Genomic DNA, 25,041 nt, shown 5'->3' with positions numbered 1-25,041 from the left:
AGTAAATCTTCGCTGTGTCTGTGTGTGGGTATTATTTTCCAAGTGGGAATTAGAACAGAGGAAAAACAGCCCTGTGTCTAGTGTGGTTTTTGTTTTTTTTTTTTCTCTCCCAAAGTACAAAACAAATAATGCTTCTCTTTGGAGGAGTTTTTCTTTTTATTGCAGTTGAGTACCTCTGAACACAGACCAAAGTAACTGAAAATATAAAAAGGAAACAAAGTAATTGTGGATTTTAATTGCCTTTTAAAAAAGACTTTTAGTCGCAAGAACAATACAGAGCAGACACATTTTGTTGGACTTTGCTTGGCATTCTTTCAAGCCCAGAACTGTGCCTGATCTCAACAAGTTAAATGCAGTCAATAAAACGGAACCAATCGGTTATGGAAAGTTAATGAAAAGTCTGAATTACAAACAATTTTTGATGAGATGCAGTTTTAGTGTTTTCTGTGGAAAAACAGCCTAAGCAGAGGACACCAGCGCTTGGAAGCAATTGTGAAGTGAAATGCAATTTGATACTTGTGAAAGAGTGCTTTCACATTTTTCTGAAGATACATTTTCTTAAATATAGGCCCTGTTAATCTTACTCCTGTTTCTTTCCTGGGCAAACTCTTTTATCAGAGAGTAACTTTCAGTTTTTCCCTGTACAAATTATAATCTTCACATTTATGAAACCAGGATGAAGTTTTCTTTGGGGGCTATTTAAGCAGCTACTTTACATTTAATTCACCTCCTCAATTAATCTCGCTGCCACTACAGGAGTTTCTCCCCCAGCAACTTCTCTCCTTCCTATGTTCAGTTCAGTGTTTTGCAATAATAAATTATGATGGAAGGACATATGCAAGAAAAACAACTCTCTGCTAATTCTAATTATTCTAATGCTAATTCTTAATATGTAAAAGCTACAAGGAAAACAAATTGAACAAAGGGAGGAAAAGGTTTTAAAGTGCACCAAAATTTTCATTTCATTTTAAAGGTTTTACCCAATAACCAATCCATTTCCCTAAAGTCTTCCTGAAGAGGATTTTCATGATCATTTCAGTATCCTCCCTGTTGTCTTTATGGAAAATGAAGGAAATTGGAAACTAACTAGTTTAAGTGACATGATCAATGACATTTAGGCAGGCCAAACTCATCGATTTGTGCTTCAGTTTATCTGTAAACTGGGATGATTACTCCCTGCCCAGAAACCCCAGGGAATAGAGAGTCAAATAAAATTCTGAGAGTGAAAGAAAGCATCAGAGGAAAAGTATCAAGAGGCTGCAAATTATTAGTGTTTGTGACCAGGATGGAAGTTTCCTAAAAGACATTTTGGGGGGGCGCCTGGGTGGCTTGGTCGGTTGGGCGTCCGACTTCGGCTCAGGTCATGATCTCACGGTCCGTGAGTTCGAGCCTCGCATCGGGCTCTGTGCTGACAGCTCAGAACCTGGAGCCTGTTTCAGATTCTGCGTCCCCCTCTCTATCTGCTCCTCCCCAGCTCATGCTCTGTCTCTCTCTGTCTCAAAAATAAATAAAAGTTTTAAAAAAAATTAAAAAAAAAAGACATTTTGGTACTTTCCTTAACCCTGTTGATATAGGTAGTGATGTTCCCTTTTGGGTCTCTGAGCTTTGGGAACTAGCAAGGAGTCAAAATGAAGTCGAATTAGAGAAAGGTCAGTCTTACCCAAGGCAGGGAGGTGGGAAGGATTCCAGGAGTGTGGAGAGAGGCCTCAAAATAGCTAAAAATCTCTTTGCCTCTAGGGTAGTGCTGAAGAATGTGGGTGTAGGAGTCAAACAGACCCAGGTTTGAGGACTGATTTGTAATTACTAAGTGGAACACCTTAGGCAATGCATTTAATTTCCTGCACCTTTATTTTCTCATCTTTAAAATGAGGACAATAAAAGTGCTTTTCTGTGGTCCTCATTATCTGGGTCTCAGGTCCATTGTCACCTCCATAGAGCAGACTTCCCTGACTATGTGAAGTGACCTCTCTCAGCCCTTTTCTATCAAGTGACCTTGCTTTATTCTTAGCACTTACTAACATCTGAAATTATTTTACGTTCACTGGTTTTCTCTCTTGCTTTTAGCATAGCCTTTTGAGGATTGGCATCTTGTCTGACATTGTGTCATAAGCCTGATTGCTCAATAAACATTTGTTGGTGAACAATTAGGATTATGAGAATTAAGAAAACCCATGTCAAGAAGTTAGCATCGTGCCTGACACATATAACCAATAAGCAAATCACAATGGCTTAACAATTACATAGACTGTATTTAACTGTGTGCTAAGTATTGTCCTAAACGTTTTACAAACTCCAAGTTACCTCATTTTGTCTCCACACAACCCGTAGGTAGAATCCTATTATGAACCCCCATGTTAGAGATGAGGAAACTAAGTCACAGAGTGTCTAGGTCAGTTGCCCAAGATCAACCAGCTAGTAGGAGTAAAGCCAGAATTCAAAGCCAGGCTGGAAACCAAACATACTCTAGGTCTACTCTCCTTGAAGAAGACAATGATGTTGAAATTTTTATTTTGGGTGTAAAGGACATGGAGCGTTGCTTAGCCTAAGCGGACCTGGATCTTTGTCCTTCCCTCCATTTGGGGAAAATGCTATCGGTGTTTAGGGGAGGGAGTCGCATTTTCTTGCAGAGCGTGGCCCTCAAGTCCAAGCCCGTCCCGGGATGTCCAGGGACCCGCCTGCACCCTCCAAGGCGGGCCAGGTCCCTGCCCAGCAGCCGGAGCCTCCCAAGCCGGGGCTGGCCCAGTGCAGCCGCGTGGCCACGCCGCGCCCTGGCCTGGGAAAAAAGTTTCCAAACCGCGCTGCTAGGCGCTGATTGGCCGAGGCGGACGCGGTCCCGCGGCGCGGCAGCCAATGGACGCCGCCCGCCGCGGGCGCGGGGGCGGGGGCGGTGGCGGTGGCTAGAGGCCGGGGCAGCGCAGTCTGCTGCTGCCGCCGCCGCCGCCCGTCCTCGCTAACCAAGCCCGGGTAAGTTCGGGGCTGCGGTGGCCGGGGGTGGGGCCCGTCCCGGGACCGCCGCCACCGCCGGGAAACTCTTCCGCCTGCCCTGGCGCCCGCCGCGCTCTCGGGACTCCCAGGAGCCGCCTTGCAGGGAACCTGCCGCGCCCCTCGCTTTCCCGTCGCTTCCCGGCTGCCCGCGCTCCGCGCCTCCCGGGCGCTGGGCTCAAAAGTCCCGCTCTGTGGAGCCTCCCTTGCTAACTTTGTGCCTTCCCACCTTTGTGTCCTCGCGCCCACCTCTCGCCTTTGCCAACTTCCTTTCTCTTCTAGCGCTGGCCTCTCTCCGACCTGCTCTCCTCCTCGTCACCCGTCCCCGCTGCCCGGCTCCTTTGCCCTCCAACCCTCCTCTCACCCCCACCGTAGGCTGCCCTTTGACTCCCCTAGTCTCTCTTCTCGCTGTTTTCGGCCTTTTCTCAGTCCCCGCCACCTCCTTTCTTCCTGCTGCCCTAAACTCCCTCCTCCTCCCCCCTCTCGTCCACTGCCCCTTGCTACTTCCACCCTCACTGCAGGCCTCTTTCCAAAAACCTCCCCCCTCCTTGGCATCTCCCTGTCTTCGGGAACGTGTTTGGAACAGCCTCCTTCCCCCTGCTTTTCTCAGATCTCTGCTGCGGGAAGGTTCAGATTTCCCCTGACAGCACTTAGGGGAAGGATTGGATAAAGGATGAAAACGCTTATTCTACAGTTTGAATGCAGTCGTGGGGCTCACCTGCCTCTCCGAGGTCATGGGAAATCCCACCATCACCTTGGGAAGCTACCTTATCTTCTCCAGTCATCTCAAGTTCTCTGCCTCCTGAGGGTCTGAGCTTCCCTGATTTCTTTGTCCAGGGTTTGTACCAGGTTGTGCCTCTTTCTACTTTTAGCCTCGAGGCCCCTTTTAACTTCCTTTCTAAAGAGATGGCCTTTTACAGCGTGCACTGGGCAGAAATTTGTCATTTTCTATGCTAGTTTTGTTTCTGTATTCTTGGATAGGATGGCATTTTAGGACATGGGTAGGGTTCTTTGAAGAGCAATTGGATCCCAGTGGCTCCCAGGGCCACTTTTCTGCCCCCCCCCCCCCCCCCCCGGTATTCAATCGGGATTGAAACTTAAATCTTTCCTCTTAGTGTATCACTCGTGTAGCATTAGATCCTTGAGGTCTCAGAGGCCTCTCCTTGGCATATTTGATTCTCTCATTTCGGATATTAGTTTCTTAACTTGGCTGATTCTCTTAGGATGTTATTTTTGTTTCCAAAGTGTGTTCTTTCACGTTGAAATGTGTGAGCCCAGGGAGATTACGCGCCCTTTCCTTACCAGATAATTTCCTAACGCGAGTGGGGCTGCATGCAGAAGGTTTGTGTCGGGAGCTAGTGCTGTTCGCACCTAGACCTGACGTGGGTGCTTCGTCTCTGCCTGTCCCAGCAGCGCCTGGCACTTAGTAGGTGTTTGGAAATGTTTGAGAAGGGGTGGAGAGAGAAGCCACAGTAGGGAAAATTCTTCCCTTGGCATCTTGATTCAGTAGAATAAAATTATCCTGGAACAACAGCCGTTCTATTTTTTTGATCCCAGTTTAAGCTTTTTAAAATTTCAAAGGCAATATATGCTTACCATAAAAATCAATGTATTTAGCAGTGTGTCAGTTACAGGCTCTGATCTCTTTGCCTGCTTTACCCCGTCTGGTACAAGCTTCCAGACCCTTTTCATGTATGCAGAGAGAGCGAGATACATTTATAAACAAAACAGGCACCCTTTCTTAACATAGCATGAACTTTCTTCCATATTAGTTCGTATGATTCTTAACAACTGCGTAATTTTCCGGGCAGTCCCCTGTTGACAGTTGAGTTTCTCCAATTTTCCACATCAGTGGATGATGGCGTACACCCTCGAGTATATGTCCTTGCATGCCTATCTAAGTATTTTTGTAGGAAGATCATCATAGACTTTGAAAGCACAGAGACAGAAGCCAGACTTGCTGACTCTTGACTGGTGTTGCCCCAGTGATGCCACTTCTGCAAAATGCAGAGCCCACGTCACCCCCCTGCCCCGCCAGAAGCTGGGGAAGCACGTGCTGACGTTTGGCAGTGTCTTTCTTTGCCTCCCTCCCTTTCCCTTCGGCTCTTCTGTGTGTTTTGATTGGGAAGGATTTGAGGCTGGGGTGAAGGGCAGCGAGTTACTTCTTGATAGTTTATACATGTATTTTGCTCCTGACCAGCTGTGCTGGCTTTCTTCGCTGAGAGGAGAGCCAAGGGACATTGCTTTGTGTTTTCTAGGGTTTTGAAATCAAAGGTATGTGTGTCTCAAGTATGTTTTCAGCTTGCGGAAACACATTTTTGTAGGAGTAGGAGATCTAAGCGATGCCAAGTAGAGAATGTATGCTTTTCTAGCTTCTTGCTCCCAGCTTGTTCCCCCTTGCATACCGTAGCATATACTTTTGAGGTGCCCATTAGGTTTGTCCACAGAGCTGCTGGGACACGGTGGCACAATGGTGTGTTGAGAGCACAAGCCGGGAGGCAGAAGGCCCGTAACACTTGTAGCACAAAAGGAAGAAAGGCAGGAGCACTCACTCATCTTTCAAGCTAGTGGCTACAGAGTTGTATATACTGAGACCCAGCGTTAACAGCTGCCTGCCACAGCGCCTTTTAAAAGACTGTGTGGGCCAGATGAAACGGGTGAATCTGACCTCTCATTAGCCTGTTTGCAACCCCGAGGAGATCTTGAACTGGGATTCAAAGACAACACCCTCCCCCAACTTGCACTTGGGTTTGGGGTGCCTCTGCCATTTGCTCGTGCCTGTGGAGATGGCCAGGGTATGCCATGTCTCTGCTCCAGTTCCTGGTCCTAAGAACCCAAGAGACTGACTTGCTTACTCTTGCAGTCGAACGGCTTAAAGAGCATAAACTTGAAGATAACTTCCTAGGTGCCCAGCACACGGCTAATAGAAGCTGGTGATACACTTGAGGAAATTATGCCGGGAGAAGGAAGTCTTTGTGAGTCCTCTTACTTGCTTTCCATGGCAGAGAATAATGCGCATTAGAATGTGAGACGTTTCAAAAATCATACCTCTTTTTAAGGTCGTTATTGCATAGCAAACTGAGGTTCAGCTGTTACTTCTTCCTCTATAACATGTTTTTCCTCTTCCCTAAGGATTGTTATTCCAGTGCAGGGGTTTCTGGTTGAAATGCCAGGCCTGTGGTTTTGGTCCTTGAGTTGAATTAGTTACAGATTGTGCAGGCTCCGGTAGGAGCTCAGGTCTCTGCTTAGCTTCCCCTGCCCTCGCTCTGAAGTCCAAAACCAGGGGCACCTGGCTGGCTCAGTAGGTGAAGCGTCCGACCTGGGGTCAGGTCATGATCTTGCAGTTCGTGGATTCGAGCCCCTCATCGGGCTCTGTGCTGACAGCTTGGAGCCTGCTTCAGATTCCTTGTCTCCCTCTCTCTCAGCCCCTCCCCTGCTGGTGCTCTGTCTCTCAAAAAGAAACAAAACGTTAAATTTTTTTTTAATAAAAAAAACAAAACCAGAGCTTTCCCATCAGCATGGTTGTAATTAGAGCCTCTCTCACAGTGGAAATACCTCTTAAAACATCTCGAAGTCCCTTCCTGAGGATTCAGTTTTAGTTCTCACCGGCTATAGTAAATGTTTTAGGAAGCTTTTTCTCCCTAAAACTCATCTGTCATAAGAGTTCAGGATGAAGGTTATTAAACTCCAGTATGAGATACTCCTCTAGTAAACCCGGGAAGGGGGTAGTTTCCAACGTGGTATCTTCTCCCCCAGATCCTTCCCGCTAAAGAGATGCCACTCAGGTGCTGAGGGAGAGTGGAGCTTTCCCCATCCTAACGAGCATCTTAAGGATTTACAGATGTCAGCCATAAACTGGTCTAGAGAGCTTTCTGGCTTCCTGCCTTTCCTTCACCTGACATCCTCTTCCTGCTAGTACCATTCCACAAGCATTTATTGAGTGCCTGTTACATGCCAGGCACTCTTCTAGGCATTGGGATAAAAAAGCAAGACAGAGAAGGCCCCTGTGCTCAACAACTGGTATTCCCGTGGGGGAAGATGAACAAAAACAAAACTCAAAATGATGATATAAAGCAGAGGTTAATATAAGAGAGAAGGGCTGGAGGGGGTATTAGGTGGGACATCAAAATAAGGTCTCTTCGGGGAAGGCGGTTCAGCTGAGATCTGAATGATAAGAGGGACACCTGGGCATAGATCTGAGGGAGAAGCATTCCAGGCAGAGAATAACAAGTGCAAAGGCCCTGAGGTGGGAGCAAGCGAGGTATGTTCAAGGAACAGAAAGAAGGCAACGTGGCTTGAATGTAAGCTAATGATTGGGGTCTGGGGTAGAGAACGTTTAGAGAAGTATGCACGAACTAATTACATTGAATATTGGACATGTTGTTTTTCCAAACAGCGGGAAAAGTCCGCCTACATCCATTGTTCCTTGTTCCTCACTTTCTTGCCCTACTACACAGACCCCCGTGCCACGCATTTGAGGCTGTCCTCAGTAAGATAATCAGTGGCCACACGCTGCTCACTCGCGCGGGCTCTTGACATTGTCGGCACTGGTCTGTGCCTTGGTATTAGATGAGATCTGGGCTTATTAGAGCTTAGGGCTCCAGCAGGGAGTACCTACCAGACCTAAGTTTACCCTCACCCATTGCCACGTTAATTACTGTCATTTACACTCCAGCTGCTCTATTCCTTTTACTTCCAATGAACAAGATTGTTCACTACTTACCTTCATTAGGATTCTTGTGGCAACAATCCAACCCTAACTGGCACATTCAAGAAAGGGAGTTGGTCATCTGTCATAACCTTAAATCAGGTATGACTGGGTCCAGGTGTTCAAATGATGTCATCAGGACCCAGTATCTCCACCTGTTGGCCTTGCTTTCCTCGGTCTTGGCTTCATTCTCTGGCCGACCCCTCCTTTGTGGTGGAGGAATGACCGCGGACGACTCCAGGCTTACCTCCTACTGCCTTACCCTAGTGGAAAGAATGTCTGTCTTTGTTCCTCCCAGCTCTATGGAGATATAATTGATGTATAACGTTGTGTAAGTTTAAGGTATATAGCATGATGATTTGGTTTTTTCTTTTTTTAAAAGTTTATTTATTTTGAGAGAGAATCCCAGGCAGGCTCTGTACTGTTAGCGTGAAGCTTGATACAAGGCTCAGAACCACCAACCATGAGCTCATGACCTGAGCCAAAACCAAGAGTTGGACGCTTAACCGACTGAGCCACCCAGGTGCCCCTGTTAGTGTAACATGACGTGTGGATACATGTATGTATTGGGAGCTGATTACCACAATAAGATTAGTTAACACGGAGAGTGTGTTTCTCGTTGGCTCTGCAAAAGCCCTATGCCTGGACACTGATTGGCCCTGCTTGGGTTAGGCCCACCCCTGTCTTTGGCTCAGTTGGGGTTGGGACCACCCGTGAACCAATCATTGACCTAGTTTGGGTTAGGCCCACCCCTATCATTGGCTCAGCAGAGATTAGGCTGATGATGGAGACATCCATTCCATCATGTGCCTCCTCCCAGATGCTGATACTGAGTCAATCTAGTACATCTGAATCACTCTGGAATGAGCATAGGGTTGGTTTCCCCAAGATAAGGGTGTTGTTACAGAAAGATGGAACAAAAAATGCTGGACTGGAAAAAAAAGTCAAAGACGAATGAACAGCATTCTGTTCTACCCAGCTTCTGTGCTTCCATCAAGCTTTCAGACAGACTCTGTTCTGCAAAAGGGCGTGGGGGTGGGGTGGGGAACAAGCATGTGGTCCCTGGAATAGGGAAGGGAGAGAAATTACGAAGAAGATGTGAATATTGGTACTAACAAATCTATTTATCAAGAAGTGCTGCACTCAAATAGAATTATGATTGTTTGATTTTTTTTTTTAAACCAGGGATCCAGAAGTTGGTGATTTTGTCCATGCCAACACTAACTTACTTAGCTGAATGATTCATATTTGTAGTCAAAAATACAGCTTGCTATGTCTTGCGGAGTGAGGGGTTGCATTCATTCTTTGGTCCTGAAGGACACACACCAGACCGAGAGCTCCCTGGAGGGAAGGAAGGGACCTTGGAGACCTCTCATTTGCATTTTTGACAAGTTCAGGGCCTTACATAAGTTCAGGGAATAAGCTTTTGCACGGAGAGGCTCTATCAGCAGGGAGTCTGTGACCTGACAGCTGTTGGGAAAGATCTGTGCTCTAGCCTCTCCTGCATTTCTCTGAGCCTTCAGAGCCAAGGCCCCATTCCCACCCCCTACCCTCCAGCCCCCCTCCCATTTGTCTTCTCACACCCACTTCTCCAAAATTCCCTCTACTTCCTCTTCTTTGCCTCCTGGTAATCCCACCCCGTTTATTCCTCCTCCCTCCTCCTCTGTTGAAACTACCCTTGCCCACGTCACCGGTGACCGACGTTTCTTTCGCGAAGTCTCCTGGATATTTTCCAGCCCTTATCTTAGCCTCTCTGTTGCGTCTTGGATACTGTGGAACATTCCCTCCTTTCCCCTAGACGCCACGTCCTCCCAGGACAGCTCACCGTCTGGTTCTTGCCTCTGTTTCTCCGCTGTCTCCTTTGATTGCGGTTTCTTTCTTTGCCTACCAGGCAAACATTGGCATTCCTCAGAGTTCCATAAATAGTCCTTCCTAGATTGTCTGGCGCTTCCATCACAGGATAAAGGGAAGAAGCAGCTACAGACTCAGGACTCTCAAATTTGTGTCAGCCCAGGGTTCGCCCCAGAGTCTCAGATCCACTCTTGCTTCTAGATGTGCCACAGGCTTCTCAAACCCAGAGTGTCCCAAACTGGGCTCCTTATCCTCCTCCTCAAAGACATTCCTTCTCTTAGGATTTGTCTCTGGTGATGAGGATGGTGGGGGCACCGGGTGTCTAAACTGGAACCCTGGGAGATGTCCTCAGCTCCTTTTTTTTTTCCTTGCCCCTCCTCGAATGAAATAAATAAAATCTTGGTAGTTTTGTCTATTTGTGGAATGTTTCCTGTGGGTGGGCTGGATTTTGTCTGCCTTTGATGTCAAGTTTTGGCAATGTTTTATCATTTAACCCAACATAAAATTCAGGAATTTTTTTTTTCCTCCCTGTTAAAGATCCACTATTGGGTTAAGCGTCCGACTTTGGCTTGGGTCATGATCTCGTGGCTGGGGAGTTCAAGCCCCATGTTGGGCTCTGTGCTGACAGCTCGGAGCCTGGAGCCTGCTTCGGATTCTGTGCCCCCTCCTCGGGCCCTCCCGTGCTCATTCTGTCTCTCTTAAAAATGAATAAGTATTAAAAAAATTTATAAACATCTGCTGTTGAACCAGATATGCAAATAATTTTAAAGCTTTTCTCTCCTAGACACCATGCTGCAAGAAGAGTGACCCCTTCCTCTGTTTCCACAATGGAGGACTCGGGAAAGACTTTCAGCTCTGAGGAGGAAGAAGCAAGCTACTGGAAAGATCTGGCCATGACCTACAAGCAGAGGTCAGTCTTCCTAAGTCCACCTTGCTTTTTCTCCCCATCACCGTGGCAGCAGCCATTGATTTTGTCGCTCTTAGGCCACAAGCACTACGAAGGACTTGACATACATTCTCTCCGTTAAATCACAAAACGGCCCTTTGAGGAAACATGTTGTCACCCCATTTTACAGATGAGGAAGCTGAGCCTCAGGGAAGGCAAGTAATGTGTCCACCAAGGTCACACGGCCAGTAAGGAGCAGGCCTAGGATGTGAGCACCAAAGCCTGTGGTCCCAAGCAAACCGCTGTGTTCCTTCCCTGCTGATTTTCCAGCGGGGCTCTGTCGGTTCCAGACGCCTTAGCTGGTCAGCCCCCCGTGTGTGAGGAAAGACCTTCTCCCTGTGTCTAACAAAATGGGTCGTTGGAGATTTTAAATTTGAAAGAAGTGATTCTGTGTCCATATTTGGGAGGAGAGTGTGTGTTCAGCATTTCTTCTTTTTATTTCTTATGGGCTCTTACACTCTTCGTATGGAGGTCTTATTCCAGTCCCCCTAATTCCCTAATTTTATTTATTTATTTATTTATTTATTTATTTATTTATTTTTAATTTTTTTTAACATTTATTTTTGAGATAGAGAGAGAGTATGAACAGGGGAGGGTCAGAGAAAGAGGGAGACACAGAATCTGAAACAGGCTCCAGGCTCCGAGCCGTCAGCACAGAGCCCGACACAGGGCCCGAACCCACGGACCGCGAGATCATGACCCGAGCCAAAGTCGGACGCCCAACCGACTGAGCCACCCAGGCGCCCCTCTAATTTTTTTTTTAATGTTTATATTTGAGAGAGAGAGAGTGTACAAGCAGGGGAGGGGCAGAGAGAGCAGGAGACAGAATGCAAAGCAGGCCCCAGGCCTGCCGCAGGGCTCGAACTCACGAGCCAGGAGATCATGACCTGAGCCAAAGTAGGATGCTTAAGTGTGTGCCACCCAGCGCCCCTAATTTCCTTACTCTTAATTCAACTTAAACATAATTCAGGCTTAGCATTTAAAACCAAAAAAAAAAGTGTTGCTTGACTTTTAAGGACTGAAAAGCTGGAATTGGGTGTTTGTCCCCCTTCCAGTGGGACAAGGAAGCACTTAGGTCCGGTTTCTACTTAAAAGTCAATCTGCAGAGGGTGTGCAATCCCATGAATACTTTCCACACGTTGAGTTAAAAAAATATATATATGGTGAAAGAATGAGTGAAGAGTGAATGGGCTTTGGAGTCCGGCACCCCTGGGTTCAGGCCTGAGGTCTGCTTCTGACCCGTGTGACCTTGAGGCAGGTCAGTCGGCCTATCTGAGCCTGGCTTTATCTGTAAAGTGAGGTCAGTGATAGTTTCCGCTTCCGCTTCAGTTGAGTGAAGAGCTAATCCATGCATAACCCTCAGTAGCTCTAAGTGCTCGATAAACGCTTCCCCTGACACGGCCGGGAATTCTGTAGGGCCGAAAATACCCAAGAGGAGCTGCGAGAGTTCCAGGAGGGAAGCCGCGAGTATGAAGCCGAACTGGAGACGCAGCTGCAACAGATTGAAACCAGGAACAGGGACCTCCTGTCGGAAAATAATCGCCTTCGCCTGGAGCTAGAAACCATCAAGGTGAGAGGAAACGGGCAGCAGGTGTGGGGTGTGGGGCGTGCGCCTGGACAAGGGAGCCCTGCCTTGCGAGGGGCCGCTGCCAGCCCCGGGCTCCCTCCCACCCCTAGGCCTGCTGGGCGGATGTGGTGGTGGAACGCTTGTTTGCCCCCGATGGGCAGAGCTCTGTGGGAGCAGATCACACAGGTGTCCCCGTGGCCCATTCTTGGGTGTCTACCACAGTCCCACAAGGCCTGCAAAAGAAAACGTTTTGAGAGGATGGAGTGTCACTAGATTTGCTGATCGGGGGTGTGACAGCCCCTAGATGCCTACTGATGTTTAAGTTAAAATAAAATAAGGACAAATTTAACTCCTCGGTTATATCAGCGACGTTTCAACTACACGACAGCCGCATGTCTAGTGGGTATCATTACTGGACAGAGTGGTGCAGGATATTTCCATCATTCCAGAAAGTTCTGTCGGACAGAGCCAGTCGAGACCAGGTTTCTCAGCCTGGACGCTGCTGACATTTGAGGTCAGGTCATTTTCAGTTTAGGGGGCTGAGTTTTACACTGTAGGATGTTTGTGGGGGTTTTTTTGTTTAAAAAATTTTTTTAATGTTTATTTTTGAGAGAGACAGAGAGAGTGTGAGTAGGGGCAGGGGAGGGACAGAGAAAGGGAGACACAAAATCCAAAGCAGGCTCCAGGCTCTGAGCTGTCAGCACAGAGCCCGACACGGGAGTCAAACGCACTAACCATGAGCTCACGACCTGAGCCAAAGTCAGACGCTTAACTGACTGAGCCACCCAGGCTACCCATGGTTTTTTTGTTGTTGTTTTTTTCCTTTTAAGTTTATTTATTTATTTTGAGAGAGAGAACAGGGGAGGAGCAGAGAGAGAGGGAGAGAGAGAATCCCAAGCAGGCTCCACGCTGCCAGTACAGAGCCTGATGTGGGGCTCCATCCATGACTATGAGATCAGGGCCTGAGCCAAAATCAAGAGTTGGGAGCCACCCAGGCGCCCCACACTGTAGGATGTTTAACAGCATCCCTGGTCTGCATCCAGTGGATGCCAGTAGCTCCTTCTGCCCCAGATTATGACAACCAAAAATATCTTCAGACATTGCCACGTATCTGGAAAACCACTGGCCTAAAGGGTAAAGACTACCTTTTGGACATGCTATAGGGCTTAGCAGATAATCGCTAACACTGTGCCCCGGAGACTGAGTTTCTCAGCCCTCACTGATAAGCAGGATCACCTGGCAAGCTTCGTAAGTATCAGGTCTGAACCCTCCCCTGCCGTGAGATTCCTGGTCTCAGTAAGTCTGTGGTGGGGGGACACAGGCATGTCTGCCTGTATTTTTTTTTTTTTTTTTTAGTAAAGCTCACCATGTAAATTTTGATGAGCTGCTAGGGGAGGTGTCGTGGATAGTGGAAGATGTGCTCCCAGCCTTCTGGCAGCTTTGTGGGGAAGACAAACCTAACTCCAAAAAGCACCTAGGGAAAAGATACTCAGTGACGTAGTACTGACCAAGAGATCCTTCACACAGAAAGGTCTGTATGCAATGGAGACGCAGCTGCTGGGAGGGATTTGAGCTGGTGTTTGAAGGTGAGAAGAGGGTGTGTGCGTCTGTGTTTGTGTGGCCAGCAGATTGGGGCAGAGGGGTTAAGGAAGAGCTAATCTGGACCTTCCACAGACACAGACGAGAACAGATGTCAAGCAGACCTGGGAATCCTGGCTTTATGAGTTCATGGGAAACAGTGGGGCCAAAAAATGGACTGGGGATTGAGGGATGGGGAGGGGCGGAGGAAAGACCCTGAAGTCCTCAGAAGCTGAGCTGTGGAGTGCAGGCTTGTATGTTGTAGACCGCAGACCCCAAGCTGGCCGTCTACAGGTCAGTCTGGCACATTCATGGTTTTTGCTTAGCCTTCAATGGCTTTTTATTCTGTATATTATGAAAGCTTCCATGCACACAGCCAGGTTGAAAGAATTTTCCAGCACACGTCTGTATATCCACCACCTGTGCTCTACCAGTAACCTCTGCTGTACTTGATTCTTATTACCTAGCTATCCCTCCCTCGGTCTACTTTTCTGATGCATTTCAAAGTGATTTGCAGATACCTATTTACCTCCCTGTAAATACTTCAGCATGTTAGTGTTAGCTAGAGTTGAGGTTTTGTTTATAGTTCATTCTTTTGATAGTAAAACTTACGTCTGTAGTGTTTATTTTAAATGTTTGACATCAGTATTCAAAGTTGCGAGGCTTCCTATAAAAATTGGGATTTCTGACTTCCTTTGAGAATCAGCGGATCTGGCCATACCAGGCCTGCATTCGTCCCCGCCATCGAAAAGCCAAGTAATGGTTGAGTGCTCACCAGTCCATCCCAGTCCCCACTACGGTCCCCCACCTCTGTCTCTGACACTGAGGAATGAGTGTCCCTTGCTTTATGCCTACACCTGGCCCACACAACTCAAAACAGCCTGGCCCCTACAGGCATTAGTATTTGACCCCTGCCATGAGCACTGAGGGATCACTATAGCTCTTAGCCTGAAGGGGACTCGGGGTGGGAAGCTGTGTGGAGGGAAGATCAGCAGCAGTATAAATGATAGTTGGGAGAAGGAATGAGACCCTCCACGGAGGCAGACTAACTGAGCAATGATGAACTAATTGTTTTAAGGCTGAGCCCTTGAACCTGCGGAAGCCGTTTTGGTTTTTTTCTTAATTTTTTTTTTTTTATGTTTTATTTATTTTTGACAGAGAGAGACAGTATAAGCAGGGGAGGGGCAGAGAGAGAGGGAGACACAGAATCTGAAGCAGGCTCCAGGCTCTGAGCTGTCAGCACAGAGCCTGACGTGGGGCTCGAACCCACAGACCACAAGATCATGACCTGAGCTGAAGTCGGACACTCAACCGACTGAGCCACCCAGGCGCCCCCTTCAAGAAGACATTTTTATGACAGCCACATGACAGATGCATGAGGCACGGAGCATAGAGTAGGAGAAGCAATAGAAATACCTTGGAATAAAGAATACTTACTTGCCTTGGGGTACTTGGCTGGCTCAGTCGAGTCAGAGCATACGAGTCTTAAATAAACTAAAAAAAAAAAAAATTATTTATTTTTTGAGAGGGGAAGGGGAACCTAAGCAGGTTCCACACTGTTGGCACAAAGCCTGACGTGGGGCTTGAACTCAAAAACCTTGAGATCACGACCTGAGCCGAAATCAAGAGTCGGACACTTAACCAACTGAGCCCCCCAAGCGCCCTGAGGGTGCAACCCTTCATCTTGGAGTAGTGAATTCGAACCCCACGTTGGGTGTAGACATTACTTTAAAAAATAAGTAAGTAAATGAAAACTGCCACCAGCACCTATTTGTCAGTCACCTGAGTGGAATGTATTTGGCTGTGTCAGACTTGTTGACAACTGGCTTATTCATCACAAGTTGAATGTAAAGGCCTGTAAGGGATCAAACAGAGCGTCTGTTGATGGCTCCATCAACTGACCGCTTAATTAGTGCCAAATGAAAGCGCAACATTTAGCAACAGCTTTTCATGTCTGCAAGTTCAAAGGACATCATTTGAATCTGAATGCTGGTGGAGAGGCCCGTTAACTGCATCTTCTTGAACCTGTGTTTGAATTTAGGTTAATGACCTAGGATCCCATGCCTTCCTGTTTTATTTGGAGATGCACACAAATAAAGGGTGTGAGGCCGGGAGAGCCAGGCCTGGGAATTGGCCCCTGTGTGGGTCTTGGTCTGCCCCTCCTTGACTGAGCAGGGATGCTTCCTCTGCTGCGGCCAGGAGACACTATCAGAGGGGACTGGCCAGGAAACAGAGTATCAGAGGGGACCGGACAGCATGAGGATGTGGAATGGCCTCCTTGTCCTCACCCTGTAAATAATCTGCTTGTTCTGTGGGAGTGTGTCTTTCACAGGGCTCTCACCACGCCTCTCTGGCCTGGGCACCATTGTGTCATTCTCCAGTGCATCCAGACTGTTTCTAGCAACGCCTTTGTTGACTCAATTGAGTCAAGAAGAGTTTGACTGTTGTTCAAACTTGCCAGTTTGACTTTGGGCCTTTCCTATGGGAAGTGTTTTCTTTTGTGTGTAGATGAAGGGAAAGCAGTAAGGGTGTTTGGTGAAGGAAGGTAATTTGGGAAAGGAGCCAGAGCAGAATGTATATGTGTGTGTGTGTGTGTATGTGTATGTGTATGTACATGAGCCTGCATGTGTGCACAGTACCTATATGACCTGTAATGAAATGGTTGAGGGTGCTTTAGCATAGTTGTTTGTTTTTTGTTCTTAATTTTTTTTGTTGATTATTTTGAGAGAGCGTGAGCGAGGGAAGGGAGAGAGAGAGGGAGACACTGAATTCAAAGCAGGCTCCAGGCCACAAGCTGTCAGCACAGAGCCGAACCCAGGGCTCAAACCCATGGACCTCGAGATCATGACCTGAGCTGAAGTAAGTGGTGCCCTTAGCACAGTTTCCTTAAAAGCATAAGCCCCAGGGCGCCTGGCTGGCTCGGTCTGTTAAGCATCTGACTTCAGCTGAGGTCATGATCTTGCAGTTTGTGAGTTTGAGTCCCGCATCGGGCTCTGGCCTGACAGCTCGGAGCCTGGACCCTGTTTCAGATTCTGTGTCTCCCTCTGTCTCTCCTCTCCCCTACTCATGTTCTGTCTCTGTCTCTTTTTCTCTCTCAAAAATAAACAAACATAAAAAAAAAAAAAAAAAGGCGAAAAAAGGAAATGCACAAGCCCCAGTGGCCCAGGTTGGATCTAGGCTCAGGCATTTGCTACCAGTTGACTTTGGGCTACTGGGGTAGGCTCCCTTCACATCTCTGAAATGGCATTCAGCGAGGCATCGTAAGCACGGTCCCGAGCCCAGAAGCTGGCCCAGAGTAAGCATGCGATGAATGTTAGCTGCTGCAGTTGACTGTTCCCTTCCTTGGAAAGCACTAGTCAAATCACACCTGAACTTGCAGCTTTTGGTGATAAGTAACAGGTCATGGGGTTTTTTTGTTTGCTTGCTTCCCTTCCCTTGCTTCCTTGCTTCCCTCCCTTCTTCCCTTCCTCCCCCAAAGGTCCCCAAATCCCTTTCAAACCCCCATGCTACACGGGGAGTCTCCTGGACATAAAGTTAGAACAGTTATCAAACTAAGCACACGGTTTTCTGCTCTTGTTATGAGGCAGCAGCAACCAAAGCTGTTGTGATTCCTTACATGTAATCCAGGGATGTCACGTGAGGTGGATCTGTATTGCCCTGTGGATGGTGCTTGGAGACATTTATGTGGTTTCCTGTGGCTGTGTGGATGCCCTTGAACAAAATGATGGCTTTGAAGATTGTTGGGGGCTTCTTACCCAGAGGCTGCAGGGACCAAGTTTGGGAGGGGGCAGGGTGGTGCAAGGTGCTAGTGGGCTGGGAGGCAGGAAGTACTTGGTACATAAGAGCTTTGAGCGGTGGCCCCGTTCTTGCCATCTGCCCTCCTTTGCTTCAGAGTCCGTGTCTGTGGAGAGAAGGTTCTACTGACTGAGGTTAGGCTTGTCCCCTGGTTGTGGTGGGTGGCCGTGAGGCTGTCTGGAGCCACCTTGGGGAGTGATAGGAAGAATGGCCCCATAAAGATCCTATACTAAGGAGGAGCTAAATCCCTTAAAGAAATCAGGGCGCTGACGGGCTGTGCACATGGGGAGGTACGGATGCTCACGAGCTAAAAGCAACAGCGCCCATGACAACAGGAGTGGGCACAGTCCAGGAGTAATCCTCGGTATTTTAAGGCAATGCCAGGGAAGGGAGATAAACATAGTTTATCAGAAGTCTTAAATCACACACTCAGGGTCGATTTTGATCTTCAGGACAAGTTTGAAACGCAGCACTCTGAAGGCCACCGGCAGATCTCAGCCTTAGAGGATGACCTCGCCCAGACCAAAGCAATCAAGGATCAACTTCAGAAATACATCAGAGAGCTGGAGCAAGCCAACGATGACTTGGAAAGAGCAAAACGGTACGTCGGGAAGGAGAAACGGGTTTGGGAGCCTTTTTTCTCTGCTGTTGGCTCCCAGCACGTGGGTGCCAAGCACCGTGTTGAGTCTAGAGGATTCAGCCGTGAGCCACACCAAGCCAGTGACCGTCCAGGAGACAGACAACAGACACATCAGTGCAACCTGATGACAGCAGTAAGCGCTACAAGTTCAGGTGCGATGGGGGTGCGTAAGCGGACACATTAGTTACACCATCAGTGGGTAAATGTCAGGCAAGGCTTCCCAGTGGAAGTGGCAGTTAGGCTAAGACCAGGGGGATGTATATGCATTACCCAGGGGAAGAATATGAGGTGAGAACATTCCAGGCAGAAAGGCACACATGTGCTCGTTACCGCCCTAAGGTAAGCGTGTTCAAAGAACAGTATTTCTTTGCAAATGTTTATTTAGTTTTGAGAGTACGAACAGGCCAGGGGCAGGCAGAGGGGGACAAAAATCCAAAGTGGGCTCCACCTCTGACAGCAGAGAGCCCGATATGGGGCTCGAACACACAACCTGTGAGATCGTGACCTGAGCCGATGTACGGTGCTCAACCAACTGAACCACCCACGCGCCCCCGAAGAACTGTATTTTGTAAACTGACATTCTGTTGCTGAGCAGAATACTACCAATGATAACTAACATTTATTGAAAAACTACTCTGTGCCAGCCCCCCCCCTTTTTTTTAATGGAAACACATTAAAAATTAGATATACATTGCATATAGTGGCAGGCACAGATTTTTTAGCGTACAGGTCCCATCAGTTTGGGCAAATGGCGTATACGCTCCCGTGACCCACACTCTTGTTAAGATGGGGAAGCTTTGTGTTGCCCCCACAGGCCCCTGTGTTACTTTTTAGAGGTTGCTTAAGGATAACTTCACTGTACCATTTCAAGTAAAATGCAACAGCCTTGCAACCTTACAGTTTGATTTTTACCATCCTTGAACTTTATGCTATACTTGTAATACTGCTGTGTCTACAAATGCCGTAGATTCTGAAATGCGTAGCTATTGTTTTGGCTTTAAAAAGCCAAGTGTATTTTATTTTATTAAAAAAAAATGTGTTTAATGTTTGTTTATTTTTGAAAGAGAGACAGAGCATTAGTGGGGGAGGGGCCAAGAGAGACAGAGACCCAGAATCGAAGGCAGGCTCCAGGCTCTGAGCTGTCAGCATAGCTCGGGGCTCATACTCAGGAAGGGTGAGATCATGATGACCTGAGCTGAAGTCGACCAAGCCACCCAGGTGCCCCTAAAAAGCCAAGTATATTTTAAAGAAATGAAGAGAGTAAAAAGATAGCCTTTTATATTTACCCACATATTTACCATTTTGGGTTCATTCCTTCCTGAGGATCTGGATTTCCCTCTGGTATCCCCTCCCTTGGGGCTTGAAGAAGTTCCTTTAGGATTTCTTTCTTTTTTTTTTTTTAATTTTTTTTTTTTTTAATGTATATTTATTTTTGAGAGGCAGAGACAGAGCATGAGTGGGGAGGGGCAGAGAGAGAGCGAGACACAGAATCTGAAGAAGCTCCAGGCTCTGAGCTGTATGCACAGAGCCCAATGTCGGGCTGTAACTCACGAACCATGAGATCGTGACCTGAGCTGAAAGTTAGACACTTAACCGAGCCACCCAGGTGCCCTTTCCCTTAAGATTTCTTATAGCAAAGGTCTGCTGATGGTGAAGTCTCCTTGTTTTAGTTTATCTCGAAGTGTCTTTTGCCTTCATTCTCTTCTTCTTTTTTTTCGTTTTATTTGTTTTAGAGAGAGTGGGGGAGGAGCAGAGAGAAAGGGAGGGAGAGAATCCCAAGCAGACCCCGCACAGTCAGCACAGAACCCGATGCGGGGCTCTAACTCGTGAACCATGAGATCATGACCTGAGCTGAAGTCAGGTGCTTAACCGACTGAGTCCCCCCAGGCACCCCTGCCTTCATTCTTGTCCACTGGATGTAGAATTCTGGGTTGACAGCTGTTGTGTTTTTTTCTTTCGGTGGGTTCTTCCACTGTTTTTCTGGTTTCCTTGCTTTAGGTCAGAAGTTAGTGGCCATTTGAGTGGTCACTCCCCAGTATATAATGTGTTTTTTTCCTAGCTGCTCTCAGATTTTTCTCTTGATTTTTTGTTTGCAGCAGTTTGATTATGATGTGCCTCGGTTTTATATACATGTCTTTTTTTTTTTTAAGTGTTGGATTTAACCAGAATAGATTTTTTTCATTTCCTTCAGTAATTCTCAATACCCAATGTGGGGCTCAAACTGGTGACCCTGAGATCAAGAGTTGGATGCTCTTTGGCTGAGCCAACCAGGTGCCCCTATATGTATTTATCTTGACGGGGATTTGCTAGGCTTCTTTAGTCTGTAAATCTCTCTTGACAGATTTCACTTGGGTCATGATTTCTCAAAGATTTGCTCTGGCCCATTCTCTCTGTCCTCTGTCCTTCTGGGACCCTAACTATACACATCAGTCGTTTTGATAATTGCCACACAGGTCTCTGAGGCTCTGGTCCTTTTATTATTTTTTTCCTCTAATATTTTTTCTTTCGGTTCTTCAAATTGGATAATTTCTGTTGATCTAGTTTCAAGTTCGCTGCACCTTTCTCTCCCGTCTGCTGATGAGCCAATTCCAATAGAGCTTTTAGAGATTGTATTTTCAGTTCTAGAATTTCCTCTAAAAAAAAAAAAATAGTAATTTCCATTCCTCTACTGTGGTTTCTCTTTATATCCTTGAGCATAGCTAAAGAGACTACTTTAAAGTCTTTTTCTGCTAATTCTAACCATGTAGGTTACCTCAGGGCTGCTTCAAGGCCGCTGTGCAGATGCATGGTCCCAGTGTTAGCCAGAGACGTGGGAAGAGAATTTGGGGCTCCCATGTGGGGTGGATTCTATCACTGGAGCTGTAGGCAGAAAACTTACGAAGATGCAAAGTCCACCCAGATTTCGTTGATCAAAGCAAGTCACATGGCCCACGTCAAGAGCTGGGAAAGTACATTCCACTCACAGGCCGTGGCAAGGATGTGGATGCAAGAAGGGAGGGAGAATTGGGACCACTTCTCATGGGAGCCAGTCTACCATTCACGTGGTTGCAAAATAATATACAAAGGGTAGAGTTTTTTATGCAAATTCAGGCAAATAAAAAAAGAAATTGGTGTTATCCCTACTCTCCTCCCCAACAGCATTCTATACACGCTGTTGTACATCTTCTGTCATACAACAGTAGATCTTGGGGATCTTTCGGTATCAGGACACAGAGAATTCTTTGTTCTTTTTTTCCCCCCAAGTGCATAATATCCTATTGTATGGTTGGTATTGCATAATACATAATACTTTATTTGTCCAGTCCCCTGTGGATGGATAGCTGCTACATTTGCATTCTTGTGCAGTGATCAGCATTGCTGTGATGAATGATGACCACTGCTTGCACAGATGTTTATCTGGAGAATAAATCCCCAGAAGTGAAATTGCAGGGTAAAGGGATAGACGCATGCGTGATTTTGATAGTTGTTGCCCGATTGTTCTCTCTGTAGTTACATCGCTTTACATTCCCAGCAGCTATGTGTCCTGTTTTCCACACAGCTTCCCACACAGAGTGGTTTTCAGACTTCAGATTTCTGCCAATCTAGTCAGGGCCCAGTGGATACATTTCTGAATTATGCGTGACATAGATTCCTTCTCAGATATTTAAGAATGATTTGTTTCTTTTTCTCTGAACTTTGCCTTTTTTTTTTTTTTTTAAACTTGCGTTGCTGGTTGTTTCTCATTTCTAGGAGACCTTTTATATATTTGTTGATGTGGATTGAAAATACTGAGAATTTGTCATTTGTCTTGCAGCTTTGTCAGATGTATTCATTACTATCAAGTTCTCTGATCTCTCTGTAGTTGATCAGTCACAGTGGCAGGGCAGGGTTTAAACAGCTGTTAGCCTGGGTTTTCTTTCTTTCTTTACATTTCTTTCTTAGATTTCTCACTCTCGCATGTGCGCTCTCTCCCTCCCTCTCTCCCTCTATATATATGTATTCACATTTTGGCCAAATTCTGAATATTTGGGTGTTAAAATCAGATGAGATAGAGGTGAGGCCCCAGTCATTATTATAGAATGAATAAAGTTCTTGAATACTCAAGTTTTATATTTAAAAAAAACTTGGGGCTCCTGGGTGTCTCAGTCAGTTGAGCGTCCAACTCTTGGATTTTGGCTGAGGCCGTGATCCTGGAGTCGTGGGATTGAGCTCTGCGTTGGGCTCTGTGCTGAGCGTGGGGCCTGCTTGGGATTCCCTCCCTCCCTCCCTCCCTCCCTCTCCCTTTCTTTCTCTCTCTCTCTCTGTCTCTCTCTCTACCCCCCCCCCCCCGCCCCTTTCCCCTGCTTGCATTCTCTCTCTTAAAAAAAAAAAAATACATAAATAAAAAACCTTAAAAACAGTACAATTTTATTTTAGTAGGGTATTCGGAACACTGATTTGCATTTTGAGTCTCTAGGAGGAGATGGGAGTTTGCTCTCCTGGCATTTGGACCCTATATGTTGTCCTAAATAAGGTGCTGGCCCTTTGCTAAGTGCCGTATGGACATTTCTCACTTAATCCTCAGGACGGCTTTGTGTACCTCAAGAGCTAAGATGATTCTCCTTCTGCAGGTGAACAGCCTGGGTCCCTGGGTTAAGCAACCCAGAAGGTTGCTCAAGTCTGTGGTGCCCAGGAGGTGCCCATGCTGGGACTCATGCCCCCTATGTCTGCCCTTTCTCATCTCCCTGTTCGGTAGGCACCACATGGATGCCACTGTTTGCTCTCAGGGACAACTTTGCTTTTCTCTTACCAGGGCCACAATCATGTCTCTGGAGGACTTTGAGCAGCGTTTGAATCAAGCCATTGAGAGAAATGCCTTCCTGGAGAGTGAACTTGATGAGAAGGAGAATCTTCTTGAATCTGTTCAGCGCCTGAAAGATGAAGCCAGAGGTCAGGAAGACTTGGCTTTTTTCTGTGTGCCCTGACCGGTGTTTTCCCCTCTCCCTACCTGAGAACAGCTTCTCCTACAATGTTGCCCAGTATTACCTTTGCTGGAAATCTGTGACCTGCCCTAGTCAGAGGGCGTAGAACCACACTGGGCAGGCCTTGTCCCTGCCCCATGGTAAGAATTGTCAGATGTCCGACCCTGTAAAGACCCTCTGTGGGTATTTAAACCACCACTGGCAGGAGTGTAAGAGTTTTGTGGGGAGAAAAGTCTTGACGGAATTGCTAGCTAGTCCATTGTTTCTGTGACCTGATGGCAGGTTTCTGTGACCTGATGCCTGATGGCAGTGGTTTCCAGCTCTGAATTCCCATCAGCATTTGCTCCGTGGAAGTTTGCAGTTCTGGGGTAGATCTGGGTGCAGAAGAACTTCTTGAACATCCCGATTAATTGTTTATAACACTAATTTAGTTCCTAATGTATAGCCAGTAGAAGGGGGATTAAAAAGAAGAAAACTGCAGGTCTGAAAGGTAGTTCTGCAGTGGTTAAATAAATGACAGAGATTTGTTTTATTTTATGGAACGTTAAACAGTTGTTAAAACAAATAAGGTATGGGGCGCCTGGGTGGCTCAGTTGGTTAAGCATCCGGCTTCAGCTCAGGTCATGATCTTGGGGTCTGTGAGTTCGAGCCCCACGTCGGGCTCTGGGCTGATGGCTCAGAGCCTGGAGCCTGCTTCTGGTTCTGTGTCTCCCTCTCTCTCTGCCCCTCCCCTGTTCATGCTCTGTCTCTGTCTCAAAAATAAATAAACGTTAAAAAAAAAAAAAAAACATTTAAAAAACAAATAAGGTATAGATGTGAATATGGCTAGATTAAGACCTACCGTTGAAGGAAGATAAATCATAGACAGTAAACGTGTTTCTGTTTACACTTAGTAAGAATTATTCCTAACATACGCTTAATAGATAATAGATAAACTGTACATCTGAAAACGCAGAGAAAAAAGGATTGAAAATATCTCCCCCATATTATAGTGATAATGAGTCAGGAGGCCCATATGGGGGTTGGTGGGGAAAGCGTCTTTTCCCTTAGTATGCTGTATACCCTGTTGAGCTGGAAATATCTTGAAGCAAGAAAAGGATTAGTGTATCTATCATTGCCATAGTTTTTCAAAAATTTTAAACCTTTCTGTTTTTACTTTGTTTTTATTTTTAAGTAGGCTCCATGCCCATCATGGGGCTTGAACTCACAACCCTGAGATCAAGAGTCACACGTTCTAGGGGCACCTGGGTGGCTCAGTTGGTTAAGCTTCCAACTTTGGCTCAGGTCATGATCTCACAGTTCGTGAGTTCAAGCCCTGTGTTGGGCTCTGTGCTGATGGCTCAGAGCCTGGAACCCGCTTCGGATTCTGTGTCTCCCTCTCTCTCTGCCCCTCCCCATTCATGCTCGCTCTCTGTATTAAAAATAAAACATTAAAAAAAAAAGAGTCACATATTCTACGGCTCAACCAGCCAGGCGCCCCTAAACCTTTTTGGTTTTATTACAAAATCATGTAGTTTCACAAGCCTGCTAGGCAAGGTCCTGTGGGTTTCACTCCACTGAGGGTTTCCGCCCATGGGTTTTCATTCTGGTGCTTCTTTTCCCTGACCATTGTCTACTGTCGACCCTCCCTTTGCCCTGTCCCCTGAAGCAAGGGCTTAATCTGAATCCTTGTCCTGGCTCAGATTTGCGGCAGGAATTGGCTGTGCAGCAGAAGCAGGAGAAACCCAGGACGCCCATGCCCAACTCGGTGGAGGCCAACAAGACAGACACAGCTGTGCAGGCCACGGGCTCCGTGCCGTCCACCCCCATAGCTCATCGGGGACCCAGCGCCAGCTTAAACACACCGGGGACGTTCAGACGTGGTAAGAGAACGGCAGTCAGGGGGATTTGCCTTGTTTCACCAAGCTCTCCACGGGTAGGGTGCTGGGTCAGGGAGGCACTGGCACTGGCTGTGCTGCAGGGAGCAAACTGGGTGCTCAGAGGGGCAGAGCTTTGAGACAAACTGGAAGAGCTCGGGTGTGAGGCAGTAGGGAG

General features: G+C 47.0%; 1 protein-coding gene across 5 annotated transcripts in view; it reads left to right on the top strand.

The window, feature by feature from the left end:
- The first annotated feature begins 2,893 nt into the window (after nucleotides 1-2,893).
- The window catches only part of NDE1 (nudE neurodevelopment protein 1), a 42,547-nt gene continuing 20,399 nt past the window's right edge, over nucleotides 2,894-25,041 (top strand). For all 5 annotated transcript variants that reach the window (XM_042972383.1, XM_042972381.1, XM_042972379.1 and 2 more), the window contains exons 1-6: nucleotides 2,894-2,964; nucleotides 10,326-10,451; nucleotides 11,904-12,057; nucleotides 17,880-18,028; nucleotides 22,839-22,975; nucleotides 24,690-24,869. In XM_042972383.1, the coding sequence (XP_042828317.1) occupies nucleotides 10,369-10,451; nucleotides 11,904-12,057; nucleotides 17,880-18,028; nucleotides 22,839-22,975; nucleotides 24,690-24,869 (703 nt within the window). In that variant the 5' untranslated portion in view covers nucleotides 2,894-2,964; nucleotides 10,326-10,368. The remainder of the gene's footprint in view (nucleotides 2,965-10,325; nucleotides 10,452-11,903; nucleotides 12,058-17,879; nucleotides 18,029-22,838; nucleotides 22,976-24,689; nucleotides 24,870-25,041) is intronic.

Source organism: Panthera tigris, chromosome E3 (genome assembly GCF_018350195.1).
Source record: "Panthera tigris isolate Pti1 chromosome E3, P.tigris_Pti1_mat1.1, whole genome shotgun sequence".
NCBI classification, from domain to species: Eukaryota; Metazoa; Chordata; class Mammalia; order Carnivora; family Felidae; genus Panthera; species Panthera tigris.
Note: the sequence above shows the minus strand (reverse complement) of the source record. Positions and strands in the feature narration are given on the sequence as shown.